At 46.2% G+C, this 23,647-nt stretch overlaps 2 protein-coding genes across 2 annotated transcripts in view; both read right to left on the bottom strand.

Moving 5' to 3' along the window:
• The window catches only part of col22a1 (collagen, type XXII, alpha 1), a 142,611-nt gene extending 139,808 nt beyond the window's left edge, over positions 1-2,803 (bottom strand). The window contains exon 1 of the mRNA XM_078541247.1: positions 2,754-2,803. The gene's annotated coding sequence lies outside the window, so the exon portion shown is untranslated. The remainder of the gene's footprint in view (positions 1-2,753) is intronic.
• Positions 1-23,647, bottom strand: part of LOC144680102 (collagen alpha-1(XXII) chain-like) — a 169,111-nt gene that overhangs the window by 3,339 nt on the left and 142,125 nt on the right. The window contains exons 13-15 of the mRNA XM_078541248.1: positions 21,502-21,555; positions 13,949-13,993; positions 2,754-2,807 (exon numbers count right to left, since the gene is read on the bottom strand). Coding sequence (XP_078397374.1) covers positions 2,754-2,807; positions 13,949-13,993; positions 21,502-21,555 — 153 coding nt within the window. The remainder of the gene's footprint in view (positions 1-2,753; positions 2,808-13,948; positions 13,994-21,501; positions 21,556-23,647) is intronic.

Genomic DNA, 23,647 nt, shown 5'->3' on the forward strand with positions numbered 1-23,647 from the left:
GCTGCAGTTGCAGAAGCTTCACGCTTCACCCAAGTGGCCCTTTTGCATGACAGATTGAATGTCAGCAGGCTATTTAATTACAGGAGCTTCACAGCCAAGTTCAATGTTACACTTGCTGACATCCACATAAACAAACTTCTCAAGAAGGAAGGGGGAGAGGATATTAAGGTAGTGATCAGGAGTGGAAACACATTTTCCTCTCCCATGGGCCTTGAGGTTAATTGTGACTGTCTGTCTAAAAGCAGCTAGAATAAGGCAGAGATTGAACCTGGGGCCAATTAGACTGCATAACCAACTGAGTGACTAAAGGACTAAGTCCTTTAAGAATGTGTTTTTTCTTTTTGTTTCAACAAATAATCCAGAACAAACTGACAGCTACTTACTGTTCCTCAGGCAAGATGCCCTATTTTATATTCAACCCATCTTAAAATGCAACCACCATTAGTCCCACTGCACACAAAATCTAGGATTCCTAATTGATGTGTGTTACATCACACAGCACAAAAAGAAGTCCATTCAGCCCATTGATTGTGTGCGAGCTCCTTCAAAGAGCAATCTATTTAGTTCCACTCTGCTGTCCTTTCACCATATCCCTACGATTTTTTCTCCTTCAAGTATTTAACAATTTCCTTTTGAAGGGTACTTCATTCTCAGGAACAAATTGCTAGCTGAAACAGTATTAATTTTCCCTGATTTAATAAATTGCCTGATGCTTTTGCTTGTTGATATTTTCATAAGGTTTAGTCAGTTTCATTTGCTCCACCATGTCAGAATCAATTAATTTACTATCTTAACCATAGCTTCAGAAGACACACCAAAGACTTGGCACAAGACCAACATTATCCTTAATCTGACAAGGCATTATTTAACGTGGCAAACAAGGTTGGATTACACGGCGGGCATCCCTTGAATTAGCTTGGTTTACTGCTAACCCTGTGTCATGTTACTCACACTTATTGCATATATAAATTGGGATTACAGTAGGGCAGCGTTTTTGTTGCTGGGCTAATAATCTGGTATCCTGGTTTGATAATCTATTCCAATGTGAGGTCAAACCTCACTGTGGCAGTTTGAAAAATTTAATTCAATGTAAACAGAAATTGGAAATTTAAACAAAAAGCTGGCATCAGTTAAAGTGACCATGAAGCTGTCAAACTGTCATTAAGACCTCCAATTGTTTCACTAACATCCTTTAGAGGAAGAAGCTTGTTGTCCTTAAATGTCCTGGCTTGTATTTGACTCCGGTCCCACACACACACATGACGGACCCTTAACTGAAATGGCCTTGTTAACAGTTGTACTGATAACTAGGGATAGTGCAATAAACGACGGCCTTTCTAGGGTCGCCCACACACCCAGAATGTATCAAGAAAATATAAAAATTTAAGTTGCAGTTCGTAAATCACACAGGTCTGTCCGGGAAATTGTTTCGTCCCTCTCCTCGTGCACCTGACTAGCTAATGTTTATAATTAAAAAGTAAATAGTCTGCTGGCATAGAAGGTAATTTCTCTGATTCCCATTTCCTATTACCATTAGTGACAGCTAACAACACCCTGGAGAACTTGCTGTGAACTATGTACTTCCTTCTGCTTGTGATTCAAGTCAGAATCAGCATCTTAGGCAGCCAGTGTTCGGCAGGATAAAATGACAAAGGTCACCGACTTTCCGATGCAGTATGCTGCCAAAAGGAGTAACGCAGAGATCAAAGGTAACGCAGCTGCTAAAGCAAGTATAGACAGCAAGCCCACATGAAGCCGAAGCACTGAGTAACTTTAGCAGAAATGATGCTTGAAAAACAACAGCAGGTGGAGTATCCATTACCCAAATATCCCATGTGATTATATTTTACAGGCGTCAAGTCTAGGCTCTGGTCATTCTTAGTAAAGTGGTATGAGAGTTAGGAAATGTAAAGGTATGTCATGCCCTCGCATAGTCCTCACTTAATGGAAGTCCAGGCCATATACAGAGATGAGGAGAATTTTTTTCTCTCAGAGGGTAGTGAGTCTTTGGAACACTCTTCCTCAAAAGGTGGTGGAAGCAGAGCCTTTGAATATTTTTTAAGGCAGAGGTAGATAGGTTCTTGATTAACAAGGGGGTTAAAGGTTATCGGGGGTAGGCAGGAATGTGGGGTTGAGGTTACGTTCAGGTCAGCCACGATCTTATTGAATGGCGGAGCAGGCTTGAGGAGCCAAGTGGCCTACTTCAGGCCCTAATTTGTATGTTTGTATGTGTGTTCATACAATCAATGCTATAATGTTAAGGGATCTATCAGTGAGACACATTCCCATTCAGTGAGGATCTGGCCAGCATTGCAGAATGTACTCTATAGAAAGAATTTTTAATAGCTTTTATGTAGAAGGAAGCTAAAAGTAAAATGGTGTAAATGTTGGAAGTCCATGGAGATTGTGAATGGGTCAAGCAGGTTCCTGAATTCTGAACCTGAATTTCATTAGAGTTGACCAGGGTGTATGGGAAAATTCTTGCTGTTTACCTCTGGTCATTGGCTTCTAATGATGGTTGTGGGACTCTATGGGAAGCATTTGTATGGTTTGATTTCTGATGAAAGTTATCAGGATCTTAAGGGATAAATTTGAACTCTGCAATATAAATACAAGCTCTTTATTTCTTTAATTCTCTGATCACAATTTACCAGTGTAAAACTTGTACTGCACTCACCACATTTATGTGCCATGTATGAATAGATGTGTAGAAGTTGAATTGTTTGATATGAAAGTTGGGAGTTTTCACTTACCACTTCTCCAGGAAAACCTGTTTTTCCAGGCAATCCATCAAGGCCACGGTCCCCCTAAGAAAAGGAAGATAGCATTAATTTTAATGCACATGCAGTAGCCTATAACTGTGAGAAACTTTCCATTCTGATTTTCCAACACAAATGTCAATTCTAATCTCTACTCAATATAATTGCTGATTTTTATCTCCAGATCTACTCATGCATTGAACTGTATCTTGATCTGCAGATACTCATCAGATGGCCATTACAAACACAAATGGAAAAGGTGGACAGCCCCAACATTCAAAAGCAAAATGCCCAGATCAATCTCTTTTTGCCTCAATTTGTTTCTTTGCCAAATGCCTGTCTAACTTGCTCTTATCCACGTTGATCACCTCCCTGGTCAGTCTATTCCAAACATTCAGCACCCTCTGCTTGAGTCAGTTATATCAGATCTGTCCATTCATCTTCCCTCCTCGGAGCTTCATTCCGGCTTCCCTGTTATTGTTCTCGAGGCCATGCGATATCCTTGTCATTCAACTGGTCAATACCATTAAAGGTCTTGAATGGCTCAATAAAATCCCTTCTCGGTCTTCTCTTCACTAATGCAACCACTCTCATGGATTTTTGAGGATTCTCATGGAAGATAATCTGCATTAGATTCCAATGGTCTCCCTGCCTCCCATTATGAGGTTTTCATTGTATCCCCTGGAAGAGATGTTCTGTGAGTCGCTTGATTTTCCCTTTTAGCCATAGGAAATAAATGCATAGTTCAGAACAACGTCGTCTAAGCTAACATTTGCTTGATGGGTATGTGCCTGCCTTGGTTCAGTAGACACACTCTCACCACTGAATCAGCAGGCTAATTTCCACTCCAGAGTCTTAAACACATAATCCAGGCTAGTAATTCAGTGCAGCATTGAGGGCATGCTGCACTGCTGTCTTTTGGATGAGGCGTTAATTGAAGGTCCTGTCTGCCCTCTAAGGTGGTGGTAAAGATCACATGTCACTCTTTCAAGACGAGTAGGGGAGTTTTCCTGGTGCCATGGCCAATATTTATCCCTCAACCATCAAGCTAAGATAGATAATCTGGTCATTTATTACAGTGCTGTAATCAAGACCTTGTTGTTCTCAAGTTCGCTATTTCCTATCTGACAGTAACAGTAACTATAGTTCAGAAATATTTCCTGAGGATGTGAAAGGTGTTACATAAATTCAAATCTTTTTTCATTCATGTATTTTGCTATTTTAGGGAAGTACAGTGGGTTCTACAGAAATGCATTATGAATGCAGATGTTTTAAATATTAAATTATCTTTTCATACTGAAGCTACCCAGTGTAATGACTGCTCTAGGTCTATCCCTGTAGCAGCAATAGTTGCAGTGACAGTGCTTCCTTGTAAATCATTCTGAAATCCAATCCCAGTTATAGCTATCACTCAAACTATCAGCCACATCTGCATGAATTCTTGTTGTAATGGAGCATTATTGGCTCCCATTAAAATATGCCTAATCACAAATCTAGGCTCAATATGATCTGATTGTGACACGGAGACATGGACCAGAATGTTACTGTACTGTAAAATTCCCTGAGTGTCTTTCCCCCTGCTCTCCCGCCTGCTGTCAACCTGTTGGCCACTTAAGGGCCACTTCCAATTCTGCCTCAAGTTTGAGGTTGATGGGAGGAGTTCAGAAGTAGTGGGTGGGGTTGTGGCTGGGATGACTAGCAGGTCACCCTGCTTGGATCTCGGGAGTGAAGGGGGGTGGGGCACCTCCCTTGAGGGCCACATTTCCACATCAGGCGCACCCCCAAGGCCTGCCCCCTACAGGTGCTCCTACCACCCACCACACCGTCCTTCCACTCCCCCACAACTTGGCTTCTCCATCAAGACCCCTACCACCCTCTCCTCATCACCACACCCCCTCCCCATCCCAGGTCCTCATCTCTCCTCCCTGCTGTGCAACACCCCACCACAGACCTAATCCTGGACTCCAGGATTCAGAATCTGGAGACTGCTATTAGTCTCCATAGAAAGGCTTTAGACTCCTCAGATAGCACCTTCTAAACCCACAACTGCTACCAACTAGAAGGCCAAGGGCAGCAGACACATGGGAACAAAGCACCTGAAAGTTCCCCTCCAAGCCACTGTCATCCTGATTTGGAAATATATCGCCGTTCCTTCATTGTCACTGGGTCAAAATCTTGGAAGTCCCTTCCTAACAGCACTGTGAGTGTACCTATTCCACATGGACTGCAGCCCAGAATCACCGAATCTTAACGGCACAGAAGGAGGCTACTCGGCCCATCATGTCTGCACCAGCTCTCCAAATGAGTATTATGACCTAGTGCCATTGCCCTGCCTTTTCCCCATGCCCTTGCACACTGGTTCTATTCAAATAATCATCTAATGTCCCCTTGAATGCCTCGATTGAGCCTGCCTTCACCATACTTCCAGGCAGTGCATTCCAGACCTGAATCACTCGTTGTGTGAAAAAGTTTTTTCTCACGTCACATTTGCTTCTTTTGCAAATTACTTTAAATCTGTGCCCTCTCGTTCTTGATCCTTTAACGAGTGGGAACAGCTTCTCCCTATCTACTCTGCCCAGCCCTCTCATGATTTTGAGCATCTCTATCAAATGTCCTCTCAGACTTCTTCTCTCAAAGGTGAACACTCCCAAACCTTTCCAATCTATCCTCATAGCTGAAGTTTCTCCTGTAAACATCTTTTGCACTCTCTCCAATGTGTTCACATCCTTCCTATAATATGATGCCCAGAACTGTACACAATACTCCAGCTGAGGTCTAACGAGTGTCTTATATAAATTTGGCATCACCTCCTTGCCCTTGTGCCCCTAATAATAAAGCCCAGGATACTATATGCTTTATAAACTGCTTTCTCCACCTGTCATGCCACCTTCAATGATCTATGCACATATACACCCAAGTCTTTCTGCTCCTGCACCCCCTTCAAATTTCATTCCTTATTTTTCGTTGTCTGTCCATGTTCTTCCGACCAAAATGCATCACCTCACACTTCTCTGCATTGACCTTCATCTGCCACCTATCTGCCCACTCCACCAACTTGTCTATGTCCTTTTTGAAGGTCCACACCATCCTCATCGCAGATTACAACATTCCCAAGCTTCCCAACCGCGAACTTTGAAATTGTCCCCTGCACACCAAGATCTAGATCATTAATATATATCAGAAACAGCAAGGGTCCCAATACTGACCTCTGGGCAACTCCACTACAAACCTTCCTCCAGTCCGAAAAATATCCATTGACCATTACTTTTTGCTTCCTATTTTTCAGCTAATTTTGTATCCGCGTTGCTACTGTCCTTTTTATTCCATGAGCAATGTCTTTTCTCACAAGTTGGTTGTGCGGTACTCTAGAAAGTTAGGTGCCATGCTATCGGCTTCATTCCTAGCGTGCTAGCCAGCCCTGCCGAAATTTTAGCAGCAGCCAGGGAGGCATCAGGTGACAATTGAGGCCTTTAAGTGGCCAATTAATGGCTAGTTAAGGGCCTCCTCCCAATCATGCCCCCCCCCACACCCCCTCACTCCCTCGCCTGGCCCTGCCAGCCTGAAAAGGCAAGGCCGCAGGCACACCTTAAGTCCCAGCTACTACACTAAATGCCTTGCTCTTGGCCTCGCTGCAGGGTCAGCAATGGCTACCGCTCTCAATTGGCTGGCAACTTTCAGAGGTGAGGAGTAGGCACCATGCCTGTAGTCAATTAAAGGGCCATTCATTGGTTGCGGGGTGAGCCGGCCTTCGGAAGCAGGCTTGTCCCTGACTTTTAAGCGGCGGGGTGGCGGGGGGGGTGGAACCACCCCCTGCAGTTTAAGTTTCCGCCCCCAGAATTTGCAACGCTCAATACAACTTTGGCTGGTCTGGCCGGCTTTTTGAAAAATTCTGGCTATCTTCTCTATGGGCTGAATTTTGACCCCCGTCGGGGGGGTTATGCGGGGGCAGGTGGGATCGAGCACGAACCTGATTGGCACCCCCGATTGGCTGCGCGCTGCCATTTTGCGTGGGTGGGGCAATTAAGGCCCTGCCAGGGTGACGCTCACCCAGAAGCACTGAACGCTCCCTGTGTGGGCGGGTGGGGGGGGATTCCCTGAATCGGGAGTGCACAGAGCTGCCTCGGGGAGGTTTGTTTAAGTTTAAAATTTCTAAACAAAATATTTGAAAACTTTTAAAACATGTCCCCTCATTTGACAGTGTCACATGAGCTGGGACATATCAATGATTTTTATTTAAAAAATTGTTATTGAATTTTTAAACACTTCATGAAACCTCATCCCGCCCGTGGATGAGGTTCCATGAAAAATGCGAAGGCCGCCTGGGCTCTTCACCTGCCCACCAATCTTAAGGTTGGACGGGCAGCTCATTTAATTGTTTAAATTAGTTTTCAACAGGCCTTAATAGGCCTTTGACAGTTCGGTGGGTACGCAGCTGAGTCGGCTGCGCGTCTGTCGAACTGAAAATCTAAATGACGTGCGGTGACATTAGGACACCCTCATTTTTCTCTCTTATGGATAAAAGATCCCATCCTATTCAATATTTCCTGCTAGGTATAATCTAACAGTTCTGATATCATTCTAGTAAATATTTTTCCTTGCACCCGCTCCGGAATCTTTATATCCTTTTATAAAATATGGGGACCAGAACTGTTTACAATACTCCAAGTGTTATCTAACCAAGGTTTGATACAAGTTGAACATAACTTTCCTGCTTTTAATTTCTATCCCTCTAGAAATGAACACAAATGCTTTATTTTGCTTTTCGATGAACTTACTAACCTGTGTCTCTATCTTTAATGAGCTGTATCATTACCCCAAGGTCTCCCTGTTCCTCTACTCCATTTAGATATTTATTCTTCAAGCTGTCTGTGACATCCTTATTTTCTCTACTAAAATGAATTTATTGCCTCACACTTATCTATAGTGAAGCTATTTTGCCAGTTTCATACCCATTTCACAAGTTTATTTACATCTTCCTTCCTATATTGTCTCTGTCCTCTTTATTAACTACACCTTCCAATTTGGTGTCATCTGCAGATTTTGAAATTGTACATCAAATTCAGAATTATTTACGTAAATATGAGCAGCACTGATCCCTTTGGAACATGACTTCCCATCTTCTGCCAATCTGAGTAGCTATCTTTAATCCTTACTCTAGATTTCTTTTTTGTAGCCAGCTTGCTATTAATTCAGCTATTTGTCCCCTGAATCCACATGATCTGACCCTAGTCATCAATCCACCATGCAATAACATATCAAAGGTCTTTTGAAAATCCAAATATATTATGTCTACTTCATTACCCTTATTTTCTCTTTCTGTTACATTGCAAAGATTTTAGTAAGGTTTGGTTAAATGCGATCTTGTCTTTGGGAATCTGTGCTGATTACTCTTTGTTCTTTCAGCTTCTAGGTACTATTCAGTTACATCTTTGAGTCAGGATTTCATTAAATGTGGTTGACTCTTAAAGGCCCTCTGAAATGGCCTAGCAAGCCACTCAGTTGTATTAAACCACTAGAAACAAGTCAATAAGGAACAAAACCAGACAGATGACCTGGCATCGGAAATTACAATGGCAAACTCAGCCCTGTTGACCATCAAAGTCCTCCTTACTAACATTTGGGGGCTTGTGCCAAAATTGGGAGAGCTGTCTCACAGACTAGTCAAGCAACAGACTGACATAATCATACTCATGGAATCATACTTTACAGATAATGTTCCAGACGTCACCATCACTATCACCATCCCTGGGTATGTCCTGACCCAGCGGCAGGGCAGACCCAGAAGAGGTGGCAGCAGAGTGGTATACAGAGTGGTTGCCCTGGGAGTCTTCAACATTGACACTGGACCCCATGAAGTCTCATGGCACAGGTCAAACATGGGCAAGGAAACCTCCTGCTGATTACCACTTACCGCCCCCCTCCCTGCCTCCATCAGCTGATGAATCAATACTGCTCTATGTTCAACAGCACTTGGAGGAAGCAGTATGTACACTAGGTGGGGGACCTCAATGTCCACCACCAAGAGTGGTTCGTTAACACCACTACTGACCGAATTGGCCGAGTCCTAAAAGACATAGCTGCTAGACTGGGTCTGCAGGTGAGGAAACCAACAAGAGGGAAGAACATACTAGACCTCATGCTCACCAACCTGCCTGCCATAGATGCATAAGTCATTGACAGTATTGGTAGAAGTGACCACCGCACAGTCCTTGTGTTGTGTGGCACTACCATCATGCTAATTGGGATAGATTTCAAAAAGATCTAACAACTCAAGACTGAGCAACCATGAGGTGCTGTGGGCCATCAGCAGCAGCAGAACTGTACTCAAATCTGTAACCTCATGGCCCGGCATATCCCACAACCTACTATTACCACCAAGCCAGGGAATCAACCCTGGTTCAATGAAGAGTGAAGGGGGGCATGCCAAGAATAGCACCAGGCATACCTAGAGATGAGGTGTCAACCTGGTGAAGCTACAACACAGGACTACTTGCATGCCAAACAACATAAGCAGCACGCAATAGACAGAGCTAAGTGATTCCACACCCAACGGACCAGACAAAAGCTCTGCAGTCCTGCCACATTCAGTTATGAATGGTGGTGGACAATTAAACAACTCACAGGAGGAGGAAGCTCCACAAATATTCCCATCCTTAATGGTGGGGGAGCCCAGCACATCAGTGCAAAAGATAAGGCTGGATCATTTGCAACAGTCTTCAGCCAATTTGATTCACTCAGTGTGGTACCAAGAAATGGCTGAAGACACTACATACTGCAAAGGCTATGGGCCCTGACAACATTCACAGAATCACAGAATCACAGTGCAGAAGAGGCCCTTCGGACCATCGAGTCTGCACCGACACGTGAGAAACACCTGACTTACCTACCCAATCCCATGTACCAGCACTTGGCCCATAGCCTTGAATGTTATGACGTGCCAAGTGCTCATCTAGGAACTTTTTAAAGGGTATGAGGCAAACCGCTTCCACCACCCTCCCAGGCAGTGTGTTCCAGACCGTCACCACCCTCTGGGTAAAAAAGTTTTTCCTCACATACCCCCCCTAAACCTCCTGCCCCTCACCTTGAACTTATGTCCCCTTGTGACTGACCCTTCAACTAAGGGGAACAGCTGCTCCCTATCCACCCTGTCCATAACGAAAACAACCCAAGTCTATCCAACCTCTCTTCATAACTTAAATGTTTCATCCCAGGCAACATCCTGATGAATCTCCTCTGCACCCCCTCCAGTGCAATCGCATCCTTCCTATAATGTGGCAGCCAGAACTGCACACAGTACTCCAGCTGTGGCCTCACCAAGGTTCTATACAACTCCAACATGACCTCCCTACTTTTGTAATCTATGCCTCGATTGATAAAGGCAAGTGTCCCATTTGCCTTTTTCACCACCCCACTAACATGTCCCTCTGCCTTCAGAGATCTATGGACACACATCCTTTGTTCCTCAGAACATCCTAGTGCTATGCCGTTCATTGAATACTTCCTTGTCAAATTACTCCTTCCAAAGTGTATCACCTTATACTTTTTAGGGTTAAATTCCATCTGCGACTTATCTGCCCATTTGACCATCCCGTCTATATCTTCCTGTAGCCCAAGACACTCAACCTCACTGTTAACCACCTGGCCAATCTTTGTGTCATCCGCAAACTTACTAATCCTACCCCCCACATAGTCATCTATGTCATTTATATAAATGACAAATAATAGGTACGCCACTGGACACTGGCTTCCAGTCTATAAAGCATCCTTCTGTCATCATCCTCTGCCTCCTACCACTAAGCCAATTTTGAATCCACCTTATCAAATTACCCTGTATCCCATGTGCCTTTGCCTTCTTTATAAGTCTCCCATGTGGGACCTTGTCAAAGGCTTTGCTGAAATCTGTATAAACTACATCAACTGCACTACCCTCATCTACACATCTGGTCACCTCCTCAAAAAATTCAATCAAATTTGTTAGGCATGACCTCCCTCCGACAAAGCCATGCTGACTATCCCTGATCAAACCTTGCCTCTCCAAATGGAGATAGATACTCTCCTTCAGAAATGTCTCCAATAGTTTCCCTACTACTGACGTGAGACTCACTGGCCTATAGTTCCCTGGCTTATCTCTACAACCCTTCTTAAATAACGGAACCACATTAGCTGTTCTCCAGTTCTCTGGCACCTCCCCCGTGGCCAGAGAGGAATTAAAAATTTGGGTCAGAGCCCCTGCGATCTCCTCCCTTGCCTCCCTCAGCAGTCATATCCGGATCTGGAGATTTGTCCACTTTTAAGCCTGCCAACACCTCCAATACCTTGTTACTCCCAATATCAATTTGCTTAAGAACCTCGCAGTCTCTCTCCCCAAGTTCGATACCTTCATCCTCGTTCTCTTGGGTGAAGACGGACGTGAAGTATTCATTCAACACTCTAGCGATGTCCTCTGGCTCCACCCATAGATTGCCCCCTTGATCCCTTATGGGCCCTACTCTTTCCCTGGTTATCTTCTTCCCATTGATATACTTATAGAATATCTTGGGATTTTCCCTACTTTTACCAGCCAGAGCTTTCTCATACCTCCTCTTTGCTCTCCTAATTGCTTTCTTAAGCTCCACCCTGCACTGTCTGTATTCCACTAATGCCTCTGCTGATTTGCTTCCCTTGTACCTGCTAAAAGCCTCTCTTGTCCTTCTCATCGTAACCTGAATATCTCTGGTCATCCATGGTTCTCTGGGCTTGTTACTCCTTCCTATCACCCTAGACGGAACATGCTGAGCCTGTACCCTCCCCATTTCCTTTTTGAACACCCCCCACTGTTCCTCTGTAGATTTCCCCACAAGTAACTGTTCCCAGTCTACCTTGGCCAGATCCTGCCTTATTTTACGAAAATCCACTCTCCCCCAGTACAAAACATTTTTTTGTAACTTGTCGATTTCTTTGTCCATAACAAACTTAAACTGTACCATGTTGTGGTTGCAATCACTAAAATGCTCGCACACCACCACCTCAGCCACCTGTCCGGCTTCATTCCCCAGAATTAGGTCCAGCTCTGCGCCGTCCCTTGTTGGACCCTCTACATATTGACCTAAAAAGTTCTCCTGTACACATTTCAAGAAATCCACTCCATCCAAGCCCTTAACACTATGTCTATCCCAATTAATGTTGGGAAAGTTGAAATCACCTAATATAATTACCCTATTGTTATTGTTTTTACACACCTCCACAAATTGTGCACATATTTGCTCCTCAATTTCCCGCTGACTATCTGGGGGTCTATAATAGACACCTAATAATGTGATTGCCCCTTCTGGCAATAGTTCTGAAGACTTGCGCTCCACAACTTACCGCGCCCCTAGCCAAGCTGTTCCAGTGCAGCTACAACACTGGCATCTACCCGGCAATGTGGAAAATTGCCCAGGCATGCCCTGTACACAAAAAGCAGGACAAATCCAACCTAGCCAATTACCACCCCATCAGGCTACTCTTGCTCATCAGTAAGACGGTGGAAGGGGTCATCAACAATGCTATCAGCGGCAATTGCTTCACAATAATGATCGCAATAACAATAATAATAATAGAGTCACACAGCTTCTGACCTCATTGCAGCCATAGTTCAAACATGGATAAAAGAGTTGAACTCTCGAGGTGAGGTGAGAGTGACTGCCTTTGACATCAAGGCAGCATTTGATCAAGTGCGGCATCAAGGAGCCCGAGCAAAACTGGAGTCAATGGGAATCAGGGAGAAGACTCTCTGCTAGTTGGAGTCATACCTAGAGCAGAGGAAGATGGTTGTGGTTGTTGGAGGTCAGTTATCTCAGCTCCAGGACATCACTGCTGTAGTTCCTCAGGGTTGTGTTCTAAGCCAAACTATCTTCAGCTGCTTCATCAATGGCTTTCCTCCATCGTAAAGTCAAAACTGGGGCTGTTCGCTGGTGATTGCATGATGTTCATCACTATTCGCGACTCCTTAGATACTGAAGCAGTCCATGTCCAAATGCAGCAAGACCTGGACAATATCCAGGCTTGGGCTGATGAATTGGAAGTAACATTTTGCACCACACAAGTGCCAGGTAATGACCATTTCCAACAAAAGAGGATCTAACCATCGCTCCTTGACATCATTGAATCCCCCACTATCAACATCATTGCCTTTTACCAGAAACTGAACAAGACTAGCCATATAAATACTGTGGCTACAAGAACGGGTCAGAGGCTAAGAATTGTGCGATGAGTAACTCATCCCCTGACTTCCCAAAGCCTGTCCACCATCTACAAGACACAAGTCAGGAGTGTGTTTGAATACTCTTCATTTGCCTGGATGAGTGCAGCTCCAACAATACTCAATAAGGCTTGGCACCATCCAGGACAAGGCAGCTGCTTGATTGGCACCACATTCACAAAATATTCACTGCCTCCCCCACTGATGCACAGTGGCAACAGTGTGTACCATCTACAAGGTGCAATCTGGAACTCACCAAGGTTCCTTAGACAGCACCTTCCAAACCCACAACCACTACCATCAAGAACACAAGGGCAGCAGATACATGGGAATACCACCACTTGGAAGTTCCCCTCCAAGCCACTCACCATCCTGATGTGGAAATATATTGCAGTTCCTACACTGTCGCTGGGTCAAAATCCTGGAACTCCCTCCTTAACAGCACTGTGGGTGTACTTACACCACATGGGCTGCAGCAGTTCAAGAAGGCAGCTCACCACCACTTTCTCAAGGGCAATTAGGGATGGGCATTAACTGCTGGCCTAGCTAGTGACACCCACATTCCATGAATGAATTAAAAAAATAAATTTACCATGAACGATATTAAGCTGTAAAACTCCATGGACTTGTTCTATCTTCCTCTTTAAATATAGGAATCACATTCAGCTATCACCAGTCATCCGTACTATTCCATTTTCTAATGAGTTATTAAAATATTTGTACATATATGTGTGCATACAGTGCCTCTGTTATCTCTTCCCTAACTTTGTTTAATTGATTTAATTGGTGACAGAGAAGATATGGAACTATGAAGAGAAAGTAGTGCAATGTGATTAGTTATGCATTGCTGTAGAGCTGGCACAGACATAATGGATCAAATAACCTCCTTCTGTGATGTAAACTTCTAAGGTTCTAGGTGCTAACCTAAAAGCATATTAAACATGCTGTATATGCTAAGTACTTTTCTTACCTTCGCTCCATGAGATCCATCCTGACCTTGTTCACCTTTGACACCCTAGAAGCAAGAATACACCAATAACTGGATACAGTAAAAACAGATCGTGTGCCCATTTCCAATAATGAATACTGGGCTTACTATAGAACGTCACCAATTAATTTATGATCCATTTATTCCAGCCTATTGTTACATTGGAAAGAAATATTTCCTAAAGCATATTTTGGTCTAGCTGGAAAAACTCAGCAGGTCTGACAGCATCTGCAGAGAGGAACACAGTTAATGTCCATATGACTCTTCATCAGAACTAAGGATGGAGTTTCCGTCAACTCCAGTATGATGCCACCACCAAACACACATCTTCCCTTCACCCCCCCGGCGGCATTCCACAGGGATCAGAACACCCTGGTCCACTCCTCCATCACCCCTTACACCTCAACCCTTCCCACGGCATCTTCCCATGCAACCGCAGAAGGTGCAACACCTGCCCCTTTACTTCCCCCCTCCTCACCGTCCAAGGGCTCAAACACTCCTTTCAAGTGAAGCAGCACTTCACTTGCACTTCCCTCAATTTAGTCTACTGCATTCACTGCTCCCAATGCGGTCTCCTCTACATTGGAGAGACCAAGCGCAGACTGGGTGACCGCTTTGCGGAACATCTTCGGTCTGTCCGCAAGCATGACCCAGACCTCCCTGTCACTTACCATTTCAACACATCACCCTGCTCTCATGTCCACATGTCCGTCCTTGGCCTGCTGCAATGTTCCAGTGAAGCTCAATGCAAATTGGAGGAACAGCACCTCATCTTCCGACTAGGCACTTTACGGATTTCCGGACTTAACATTGTGCTCAACAACTTCAGATCATGAACTCTCTCCTCCATCCCCACCCCCTTTCCGATCCCCCTTTTTTCCAATAATTTATATATTTTTAAAATATTTTTTTCTTTTCCCACCTATTTCTATTGTTTTTAAATTTATTTCCATCCATTGTTTTATCTCCACCTTTTAGCCTATTTCGATCCCCTCCCCCCACCCCACCCCCACTAGGGCTATCTGTCACTTGCTCATCCTGCTTTCTACCCTTAATGTCCCCATTAGCACATCCTTTAGCTAATATCACCACTGTCAACACCCCTTTGTCCTTTTGTCTATGACATCTTGGCAATCTCTTCTTTTCCTCCACCTATCACTGGCCCTCTATCCAGCTCTACCTGTCCCACCCCCCCTCAACCAGCTTATATTTCACCTCATTTCTATATTTCCTTAGTTCTGATGAAGAGTCATACGGACTCAAAACGTTAACTGTATTCCTCTCCGCAGATGCTGTCAGACCTGCTGAGTTTTTCCAGCAATTTTTGTTTTTGTTTCAGATTTCCAGCATCCGCAGTATTTTGCTCATATTTTGGTCTATATGTCTTGCCTGTGTAATCTACAATATATTATTAATATCACTTTAAGAAGAGAAGCAATTGTTACCTTCTGTTCAGCAGTTACCTACCGAATTTGTTTAAATACATAGCCTGAGAGAATAAGTTCAAGGTAGTCCCAGAGTGAAAGATATAATCTCTATGGGTCATGTCCTCTCCAGTTTCTTTATTAATATGTTTCACAAATAGACATACAAGGGGCCACGGCAGCCCATCAGCTAACTAAGGCAGGACTGAAGGAGGATTGATTTCAATGTTTGCTTTACTTGATGATGAAAAAGTCAAAACCCTTAGTAACCTCATCCTCATCATGAAACAGAAGCTAAAAGGAAAAGAAATGCTGATGAAGGGTCATCAACCTAAAACGTTAACTCTGTTTCTCTCCACAAACGCTGCCTGACCTATTGAGTGTTTCCATCATTATCTGTTTTTTAGTTCAGAATTCCAGCATCTGCGTACTTTTCTTTTGTATTAATGAGAAAAAAAGCTTATTAGTATAAACAGCAACTTGGATTTTACTGTGCTTTTAATGTAATGAAACCTAACAAAGTGTTCCAAAGGTAGACATGACAAGGCGGAGACTAAAGCAGATAAAATAAGGAGAGGTTAAGAAGGATGATTGAAGGCTTCATTTAAGAGATGGATTTTGCAAAAAATTTAAAAGTGGAGAGTAAAGTGTAGGGGCAATGAAGTTTAAGGAAGCAGTTACGGAGAGTAGGATGATATGGTTGAATTCTGTCACCAATGGTGGTGCAAAAGGAGTGGGAATGAAAATCAGGCCAAAGGAATGAAGTGTTCAACTCTGCAGGACTGAAGAGAAGTAGAATAAATCAAGGTAATTGAGCGATTTATAGACAAGAATAAAGGTTTTAAGTTAAAAGCACTGACGAATCGGGAAATTTAGCGAAAGTCAGTAAGAAAGGTGGGATGGGTGAATGCTTAGAGTTCCGGAAGAGTTAGTGTATGAGGAGAGGATGGTATTCCAGCAAGAGGACTGTTGGGAGAATTGAGTTGGGAAATGATGAAAACATGTATGAGGGTTACAGCAGCAAAAGGTTGAGGTGGGTATTGAGGGTGGAATCAAACAATTCTGGTGATTGATAAAACATGGGGTTTAAAGTTCAGCTCAATTTCAAACAGGATGTTAATGTTATAAACATTTTGGTTCAGGTTGACAGTGTCATTGGAGAGTGAGAAGAAATAATTACAGAGGAGACTGAGTTTCTAATGTGGACCAAAGACAATGGGCTGAATTTTCTGGTTGGCGGGGGGATGGGTGGGGGGGGGGCGGAGAAAGAGCGGCGCGGGCAGGCAAAGACCCTATTAGTGCCTGCGATCGGGTCTGCATCACCATTTTACGCGGGTGGGTCAATTAAGGCCCGCCCAGCATAACGCGCGACTCCCGAGGATAGTGGGAGTGGGCGGGCGGCGGCCGGAGTGCACTGTCCACTGGGTCCTATAGCAACCCGGCAGCCTGTTTATATGAAGCGCTGGCAGCCTTTGCAAGGCTGCACACAATGGGAAGTGGAAGGGCTCATCGGGGGGCTTCTGGTGAACAGGTCAGTCCCGAGGGTAGGCCAGTGGAGCAGGCCAGGCTACAGGGTGGGGCAGCAGGACAGGCCAGGCTGGAGGGTACGGTGGGGGGCCAGTGTGCCCCTTGCTTTTTGGATGACTGCCTTGCTGCCATCCTTGAGGAGGTGCTGGTTCCTCAGGATGGGAGGAGGAGGCCCTCCCACATGACAAAACGTCCCTGGGAGGAGGTGGCGGAGGTGGTGAGCTCCTGTGACGTGGTGCGACACACTTGGATCCAGTGTCACAAGCGCTTCAACGGCTTGTTGCGCTCTGGCAGGGTGAGTACCATGTTGGCATTGGTCATTTAACCCAGCAGGTCGACTTACCCCCTTGCTGCCCCCCCACCCCCGAGTCTGAGTGTAGCGACTGCATTGAATCATTGATGGCATTTTTCCTTTGCTGGGTGGGCCAGCAGATATTGCCCATGCTGAGGTCAGCCTGAGAGAATGATGAAGCAATGTGTTCTGCCCCCGCAGCATGTGTTACACTGAGTCCCACATGACTGGATTGGGGGCAACCTGGAGGAGCTGCACCTAGGTGCTGTGTTTGAACTCCAGGGCATGTCCAAATCAGGGTGATGACATGCTGGGAGGGGAGCTTCAAGGTGGCGTGGCAATGAACCATCTGCTGCCCTCTGCGCTCCACGTGCTTGCACCTCCTTGTTATGGAAGGATATACCGTGTGGTGCCTAATGTGATGCAGGTAGCATGTGTCCAAGGGGGTGGAGGTGGGGGTGGGGGGGAGGGGGCACGAGTGGGGAGCAGGCCTAGCATCTTTGTGTGAGTGTTCAGCAGCAGGGGGGTGAGAGGGCACTGGGGCCCTGATACGTCCCACTCTGGTTGGGGTGGGCCGTGCGCGAAGAGAGTCCATGTACAATTTGCACTAATCAATGCTCTTCTCTCCTTTTCAGAAGAATAATGCTCATATCGCGGCAGAGCATGCGAGGACTGGTGGCGGCCAGGCGCAGATCGCCATTCTTAGCCTCTTCGAGCAGGAGGCCCTGGATCTGGAGGGGCACCATGTGCCCAGGTCCACTGGTGTCAGTGACGCTGGGATGCCATGGTCAGGTATTTATGCCTAACAGTGAGGTCAGCATTGCTCTCCCAACAGCCATGGCAATGCTGAATGTTAATTGATTTAATTTTGCAACATGGCTTGACCTTTGGTGATAGAAGGATGAGCGCATAATGATCCGAGGGACAGGGATGCACTTTGACATTGTCTCCAAATTAACTGATCCAATGTCCTTGTTCTTCCTTTCAGCATCATCGGATCAGGGCCATAAGGCGGAGCAGCAGAGGCCCCCTCCCACACGTGAGGGGCCTGAAGTCTTACCAGTCACACCATTTCTGTGAGGCAGGCACCGGCGCAGATATTAGCACCTTGATGGGAATTTGAACATCAGCTAGTGTCCCAGGACACAGCGGTGAGGGAACTTCACAGTCATTGGAGGAGCTGGCAGAGACAGAGAGTGCCCATGGTGCCAGCAGTCGGGGGACTGCAGGGGACCAGGCACATGCTCAGTCGGTGCCTGGTGATGTGCCTCTGGAGTCTTCTGCGATGCAGCAGGGGCAGGAAATGTGGCTGGGTATGTGGGAGCATCTGGGGGTGATACATGAGGCTATGCTTGGCTTGGTCTCCATGGTGGAGGAGTCTATGCTGACGATCGCCAAAGCAATGAGCCACATGTCCGAGTGCCATGCGTCCTCTATGAAGAGAGTGGCGACTCTCGTGGAGAGGCTACTCCAGGAGACTTGTAAAATCAGCATCCTGTGATCTGCACGTTCATGACGTGGAATCCCTTCCTGTTGTCGAAGGCACTGGGCTCACCCGCTGACGCTTTGATGGCCACATGTGTGCAGCCTATTGCACCCTGGATGCGGGGGAAGCCAGCAATTGCAGCAAAGCCTCTGGCTCGCTGTGTCTGGCTTGCCTGGTCCCAATGGTAGTGGATGAAGGTCAGTGCATGCTTGAACAGAGCATCTGTAACCTGCTTGACACAAGTGTGGACAGCTGATTGGGAGACACCACAAAGATCACTCACCGATCTGTGGAAGGAGCCAGAGGCATAGAAGTTAAGGGCAGCTGTGACCGTCACCCAGAGAGTGGTGAGCCTGTGGAATTCACTACCACAGAAAGTAGTTGAGGCCAAAACATTGTATGTTTTCAAGAAGGAGTTAGATATAGCTCTTGGGGTGAAATGGATCAAAGGATATGGGGAGAAAGCGGGAGCAGGCTATTGAGTTGGATGATCAGCCATGATCATAATGAATGGTGGAGCAGGCTCGAAGGGCTGATTGGCCTACTCCTGCTCCTATTTTCTCTGTTTCTATGTTTCAATGTTTCAGAGCCACTGGCATGGGGTGTCCACCCACACAGTTAGCGGAGATCTCAGGCCCTATCATCTGACAGATATAGTTGACTGTCTCCCTTGAGGGACGGAGCCTCCTTCGGCACTGCACCTCAGACATATTGAGGTAGCTGCTTTGCTGCCTGTATACTCTGGCAGCAGGATAGTGGTGTCTTCTGCGGCCCCTTCCACCTTGGACAACCTCTTGGCCCTGCACCCCTTGTGCCTGCGCCTCTCCTCCCAAAGGTGGCTCCCCTGGAGGCTGAATGTGCACTCCTGGCCTCCTCCCCCTTCTAGCCCTCCTTTCCTCCTCAGAGGAGCTGCCTCCAGTGGACAGTACAGCTTCCATTCCCAGGCTAAGGGAAGGATTCCTGAAACCTGCGGGCCCAGAAAAGATTACTCACTGCAGAATGCTGACCTGTAGGTTAAGAGTCCAGAAGAAGCAGCTGGTATGCGTTTTGAAGTACTGCAGATCACACAGGCAAGTTTCAAAAACTTTCAAAAATAAATACTTGACTGTGCACACTCGCGACCCCAGTGAACCCTCTTATCCCACCTGTGGATGAGGTTAATACAAATGTGTCCTACCCGTCTGCCCGTTGCGCCGACCCAAAGATTGCACAGGCACTGAAAAATCAGCGTCGATTGGTGAGTCAAGGGCCTTAGGTGGCTCGTTAAGTAATGGCGGGCGCGCATCGGACATCATTGTGTGCCCGCCCAGTGAAATATCGCAATGGCGCGCAATGACGTCAGGACGCTCGCCCGACGTCACTGCGCGTTATTTCACGCAGGGACGTGCGGGGCCCGCTCCTGCACGCCAATGGGAAAATTCTGCCTGATGGCTTTAGTCTTAATGACTTTGAGCTCGAGGAAGTTATGATTCATTCAAGACCTGAGGGTGGACAAGCAGACTGACGGAACACAAAGCAGTTGAGGGACTGAGTGAATAATTAATTGGAGAGATAGACCCCATGTGATCAGCATACATAGAAGCTACCCCATTTCTGTGGGTGGCGTACTGGCAAGAGGAGGAGGCTGAATAGATCCTTGAGGTACTCAGGATGTGGCTGTATGGGAAAGGGAAGCCATTTCTGGGGATGCACTGTTTGTATTCGGATAGATAGATAGTAATGGAATCGTGCAGTTTAGCGGAGCTGGGCAACAATTAAGGGACATTAAAAAAAAAGACATTTGCTGATTGATTCACCCCATCCAGATGTCATATCATTTGCCTCAATGTTCTCATGGTGGAGGTCCTGTAGCAAGTGATGAAAGTAAGCCCTGTAGGATGGATCCATGAAAGGGCCATTAGCCACTTTCTCATACCTCCAAACAAATAAGTATTTTCTTTTCAGGAGCAGCAGAAGGGTCAGCAAGGTTGGGAGACATTCTGACTGCTATTCTTGGACAATAGCCCGAAGGCTCCAAAGCTAACAGCAGTTACCATGACTGAAAGGCTGAGATGGCAACAACCTTGCTACTTTCTGACACATGTTCAAATCTGTGTGCAGGCATTTTGAAATCATGATAATGATTTGAACACAGAAGTACAGGTGAATTCTGGTTCAATTTGGGCAGAGTGCACCCAAAGTATGTTCCCCAAGCCTAACTCCGACAAATAGCAGAGAGAAAAGTGCCTATAGTGGTAGTATTACAACGGACAGGCAGCTTCATAAATATAGGATTCTTGATATTTTTGTGTAACAAATTTTTCAAAGGAAAGAATTAACTGAGCACTTATAAGTTCTGCTGTCCTCCATGTCAGCTAAATTAACAAGCATTACTCATTAGATGCTGAGAAATTGGACCAGACTCCCAAACTGGAAGCTGAGCCACACAGAGTGTGAAAACTCTAGCTTTCGAGTCAATGTTAAGTTTGATAATCTCTGCCAACAGTATTTGCTACAGTTAGCCTCAGTGCTTTTCTGTCTGAGAGGGGAACATTCGGACAGGTTTCCTGATCCTGAACACCACCTGCTGAAAGTGTACGGAGTGAGCACGGAGGCAACGTTTACAATTGAATAACCCGTCACCCCATGAAAATATACTCCAGGAAAAGGCTAAATCATTTCAGATGGGAAAGAGAGAAGAGAGAATTGGAGAGAAAAAAAAACAGATGATAAAACTCCCTACTGAATCAAACAGTGAAACACAGACACGAATTTACAGCCACAATTACAGGCAACTATAGGTAGCAAATCCAAGGCATCAACTTACAGGAGGTCCAGCAACGCCTCTAAAGCCCTGTTCTCCTGGGTAACCCTGGTCTCCCTGTTGGAAAACATAAGCAGTTAATAAATTAAAATCCCTTTTCAAAAAAGTTGTCCATCACCTTTCTGGAGAGATGAGTGAGAGGCGGTAGTGGGGAGGGGAAACACACATTCCCCTCTCAGAACTGGCAAGTTATGCCTGGGTTCTTGGGGCCAGATTTTCCCATAGTAAAAGTGGCCACCGAGGAGTGTGGCTGGATGCCTCACCTCCGGTTCTGGCATTTTCCGGAGGGTGGGCAGGTGGAGAGGACCAGGCCCACTCCTTTCCGATCCTTGGAAGCTTTTTCTTTAATTATCAGTGAGACGGCTGGCTTTAGCAGCTGCCTTCTTTCAGACCAGCTCAGAGGAGAGAACAGGGTTATTGTGGAAATGGCTAATTTCATGATTCATACGTTTCAGGGGTATAACTTTTAGCTTGGGGATTGGAATGTTTAACATGTAAGATAAATGAAATCCTGGTGGGAGGCTGGTAAACATCCCTAAAATAATTATAATTCCAAGGACGGTTCATGTTTACTTCAAGGGGTTAGAGTTGGAGGTGTAAAAACAATAAACCAATAGTTGGTTTACCTTTGGAATAGAGCCAGTGAGTCTGGTAAGATTGCCTCCATTAGAGATATAGGGCAGGATTTTTAGGTCAATGTGCAGGCACGATCGGCAGGCCTGGGAGCAGCTGGGGAACAGACCGCAGCCCGTGATCGGCCCCTGACCACAATTTCATGCTGGGGGGTCAATTAAACGGCCAGCCAGCATGCTCAGTGCTCTGAGGTGTGGGTGGGAGGAGGGCGGGCGCTGATGTAAGCGCGGGCACCGGCGAGCCCTGAATGAAAGCTCCCTGAAGGCAGCTCTTTGCCTCAGGGAGCTGAAGACTTCAAAACAATTAAATAAAGATGTAAAACCTGGAAAAAAAAATGTCAATGCCGCAGTCATCTGAACATATACATGATGAAAATTCTGCCCATACATTTTTTTCAATTTAATAACAGAAACCACATCCTGCCCTTGGGTGAGGTTTATCAAAAATGCAAAGTCTGCCTGGCAGATTCGCCTGTCCGCCAAGGTTGGATGAACGATGAAAAATCAGGGACAGTTGGAACCTTAACAACTTTAATTGTCTTCTTAATTGTCACCGGGCGTGCTTCCAAAACTCACGTGTGCCCACCAACCAAAATATCTTTTTCTTTGGGGATGTCCTGGTCAAAGTGCATGTTCCCTTCCTTCCCGAAAATCTCACTCCCAGGGTCTGTGTCTGCCTACGAGTCCCCACCAACCACCCTCGCCATCCCTTCTACCGCTACCGTCGAACCGTCACCCTCCAACCTTACTGCCTCACTCCGCCCTCAGTCATTCTCACCATTCCCTCATACCACGCCCATCCTCAGTTGGCTCCCCAGAAGGCAATCATGGACCTATCAGATCCCTCCCTTGCACGTTCACCTGGACATGCCCCCTTCCGGACCTCTTCCCCCACCGGAACTCCTTCCGCTCCCTGTCCCCCCCTCCTGACACCTTCCCCATCTGGAACCCTTTCCCCCACTGAACCCCTTCCCCACCCCCCCTTAGTCCTCCCACCCTCCCCGGCTTCCTCTCCTGCTTTGTCCCTCCCCCTTCCTGACTCCCTCAGCAACCTTTACTTCTTCCGCCACCCTTAGTCCTTATCCAAACCGACCTCTTTCTCCACACTTACTTCTCCCTCCACACTTACTTCTTTCTCCACCCTTACTCCCTCCCCTTTCCGCACTTTTTCCTCCCCCTGGATTCCTTCCCTTCTCCGCACTCCTTCCTCCCTACCAAACTCCTTCCCTTGCAGCTTCCACCCCCCTTCCACCTACCTGCCCAGTTGCCATCCTCTCCTCCATTGCCCTGTTACACCTTCATTCACTCCCCTAACCTCAGCTCCCTGACACCTTCATTGCCCCCTCCCAACCTCAGCCCCTCGACACCTTCATTCCCCCTCTCCCAGCCTCAGTCCCCCAAAGCCTTAATTCCCCTACTTCCCAATCTCACCCCCCACCCCCCACCCCAACACCTCTTCCTCTCCCAGTCAGTCCTAGGCCTCCCTCTCCCACCCCCTCGGCCATCATCTGTTGTGA

The sequence above is a fragment of the Cetorhinus maximus genome, chromosome 4 (genome assembly GCF_964194155.1).
Source record: "Cetorhinus maximus chromosome 4, sCetMax3.hap1.1, whole genome shotgun sequence".
Taxonomy (NCBI): Eukaryota; Metazoa; Chordata; class Chondrichthyes; order Lamniformes; family Cetorhinidae; genus Cetorhinus; species Cetorhinus maximus.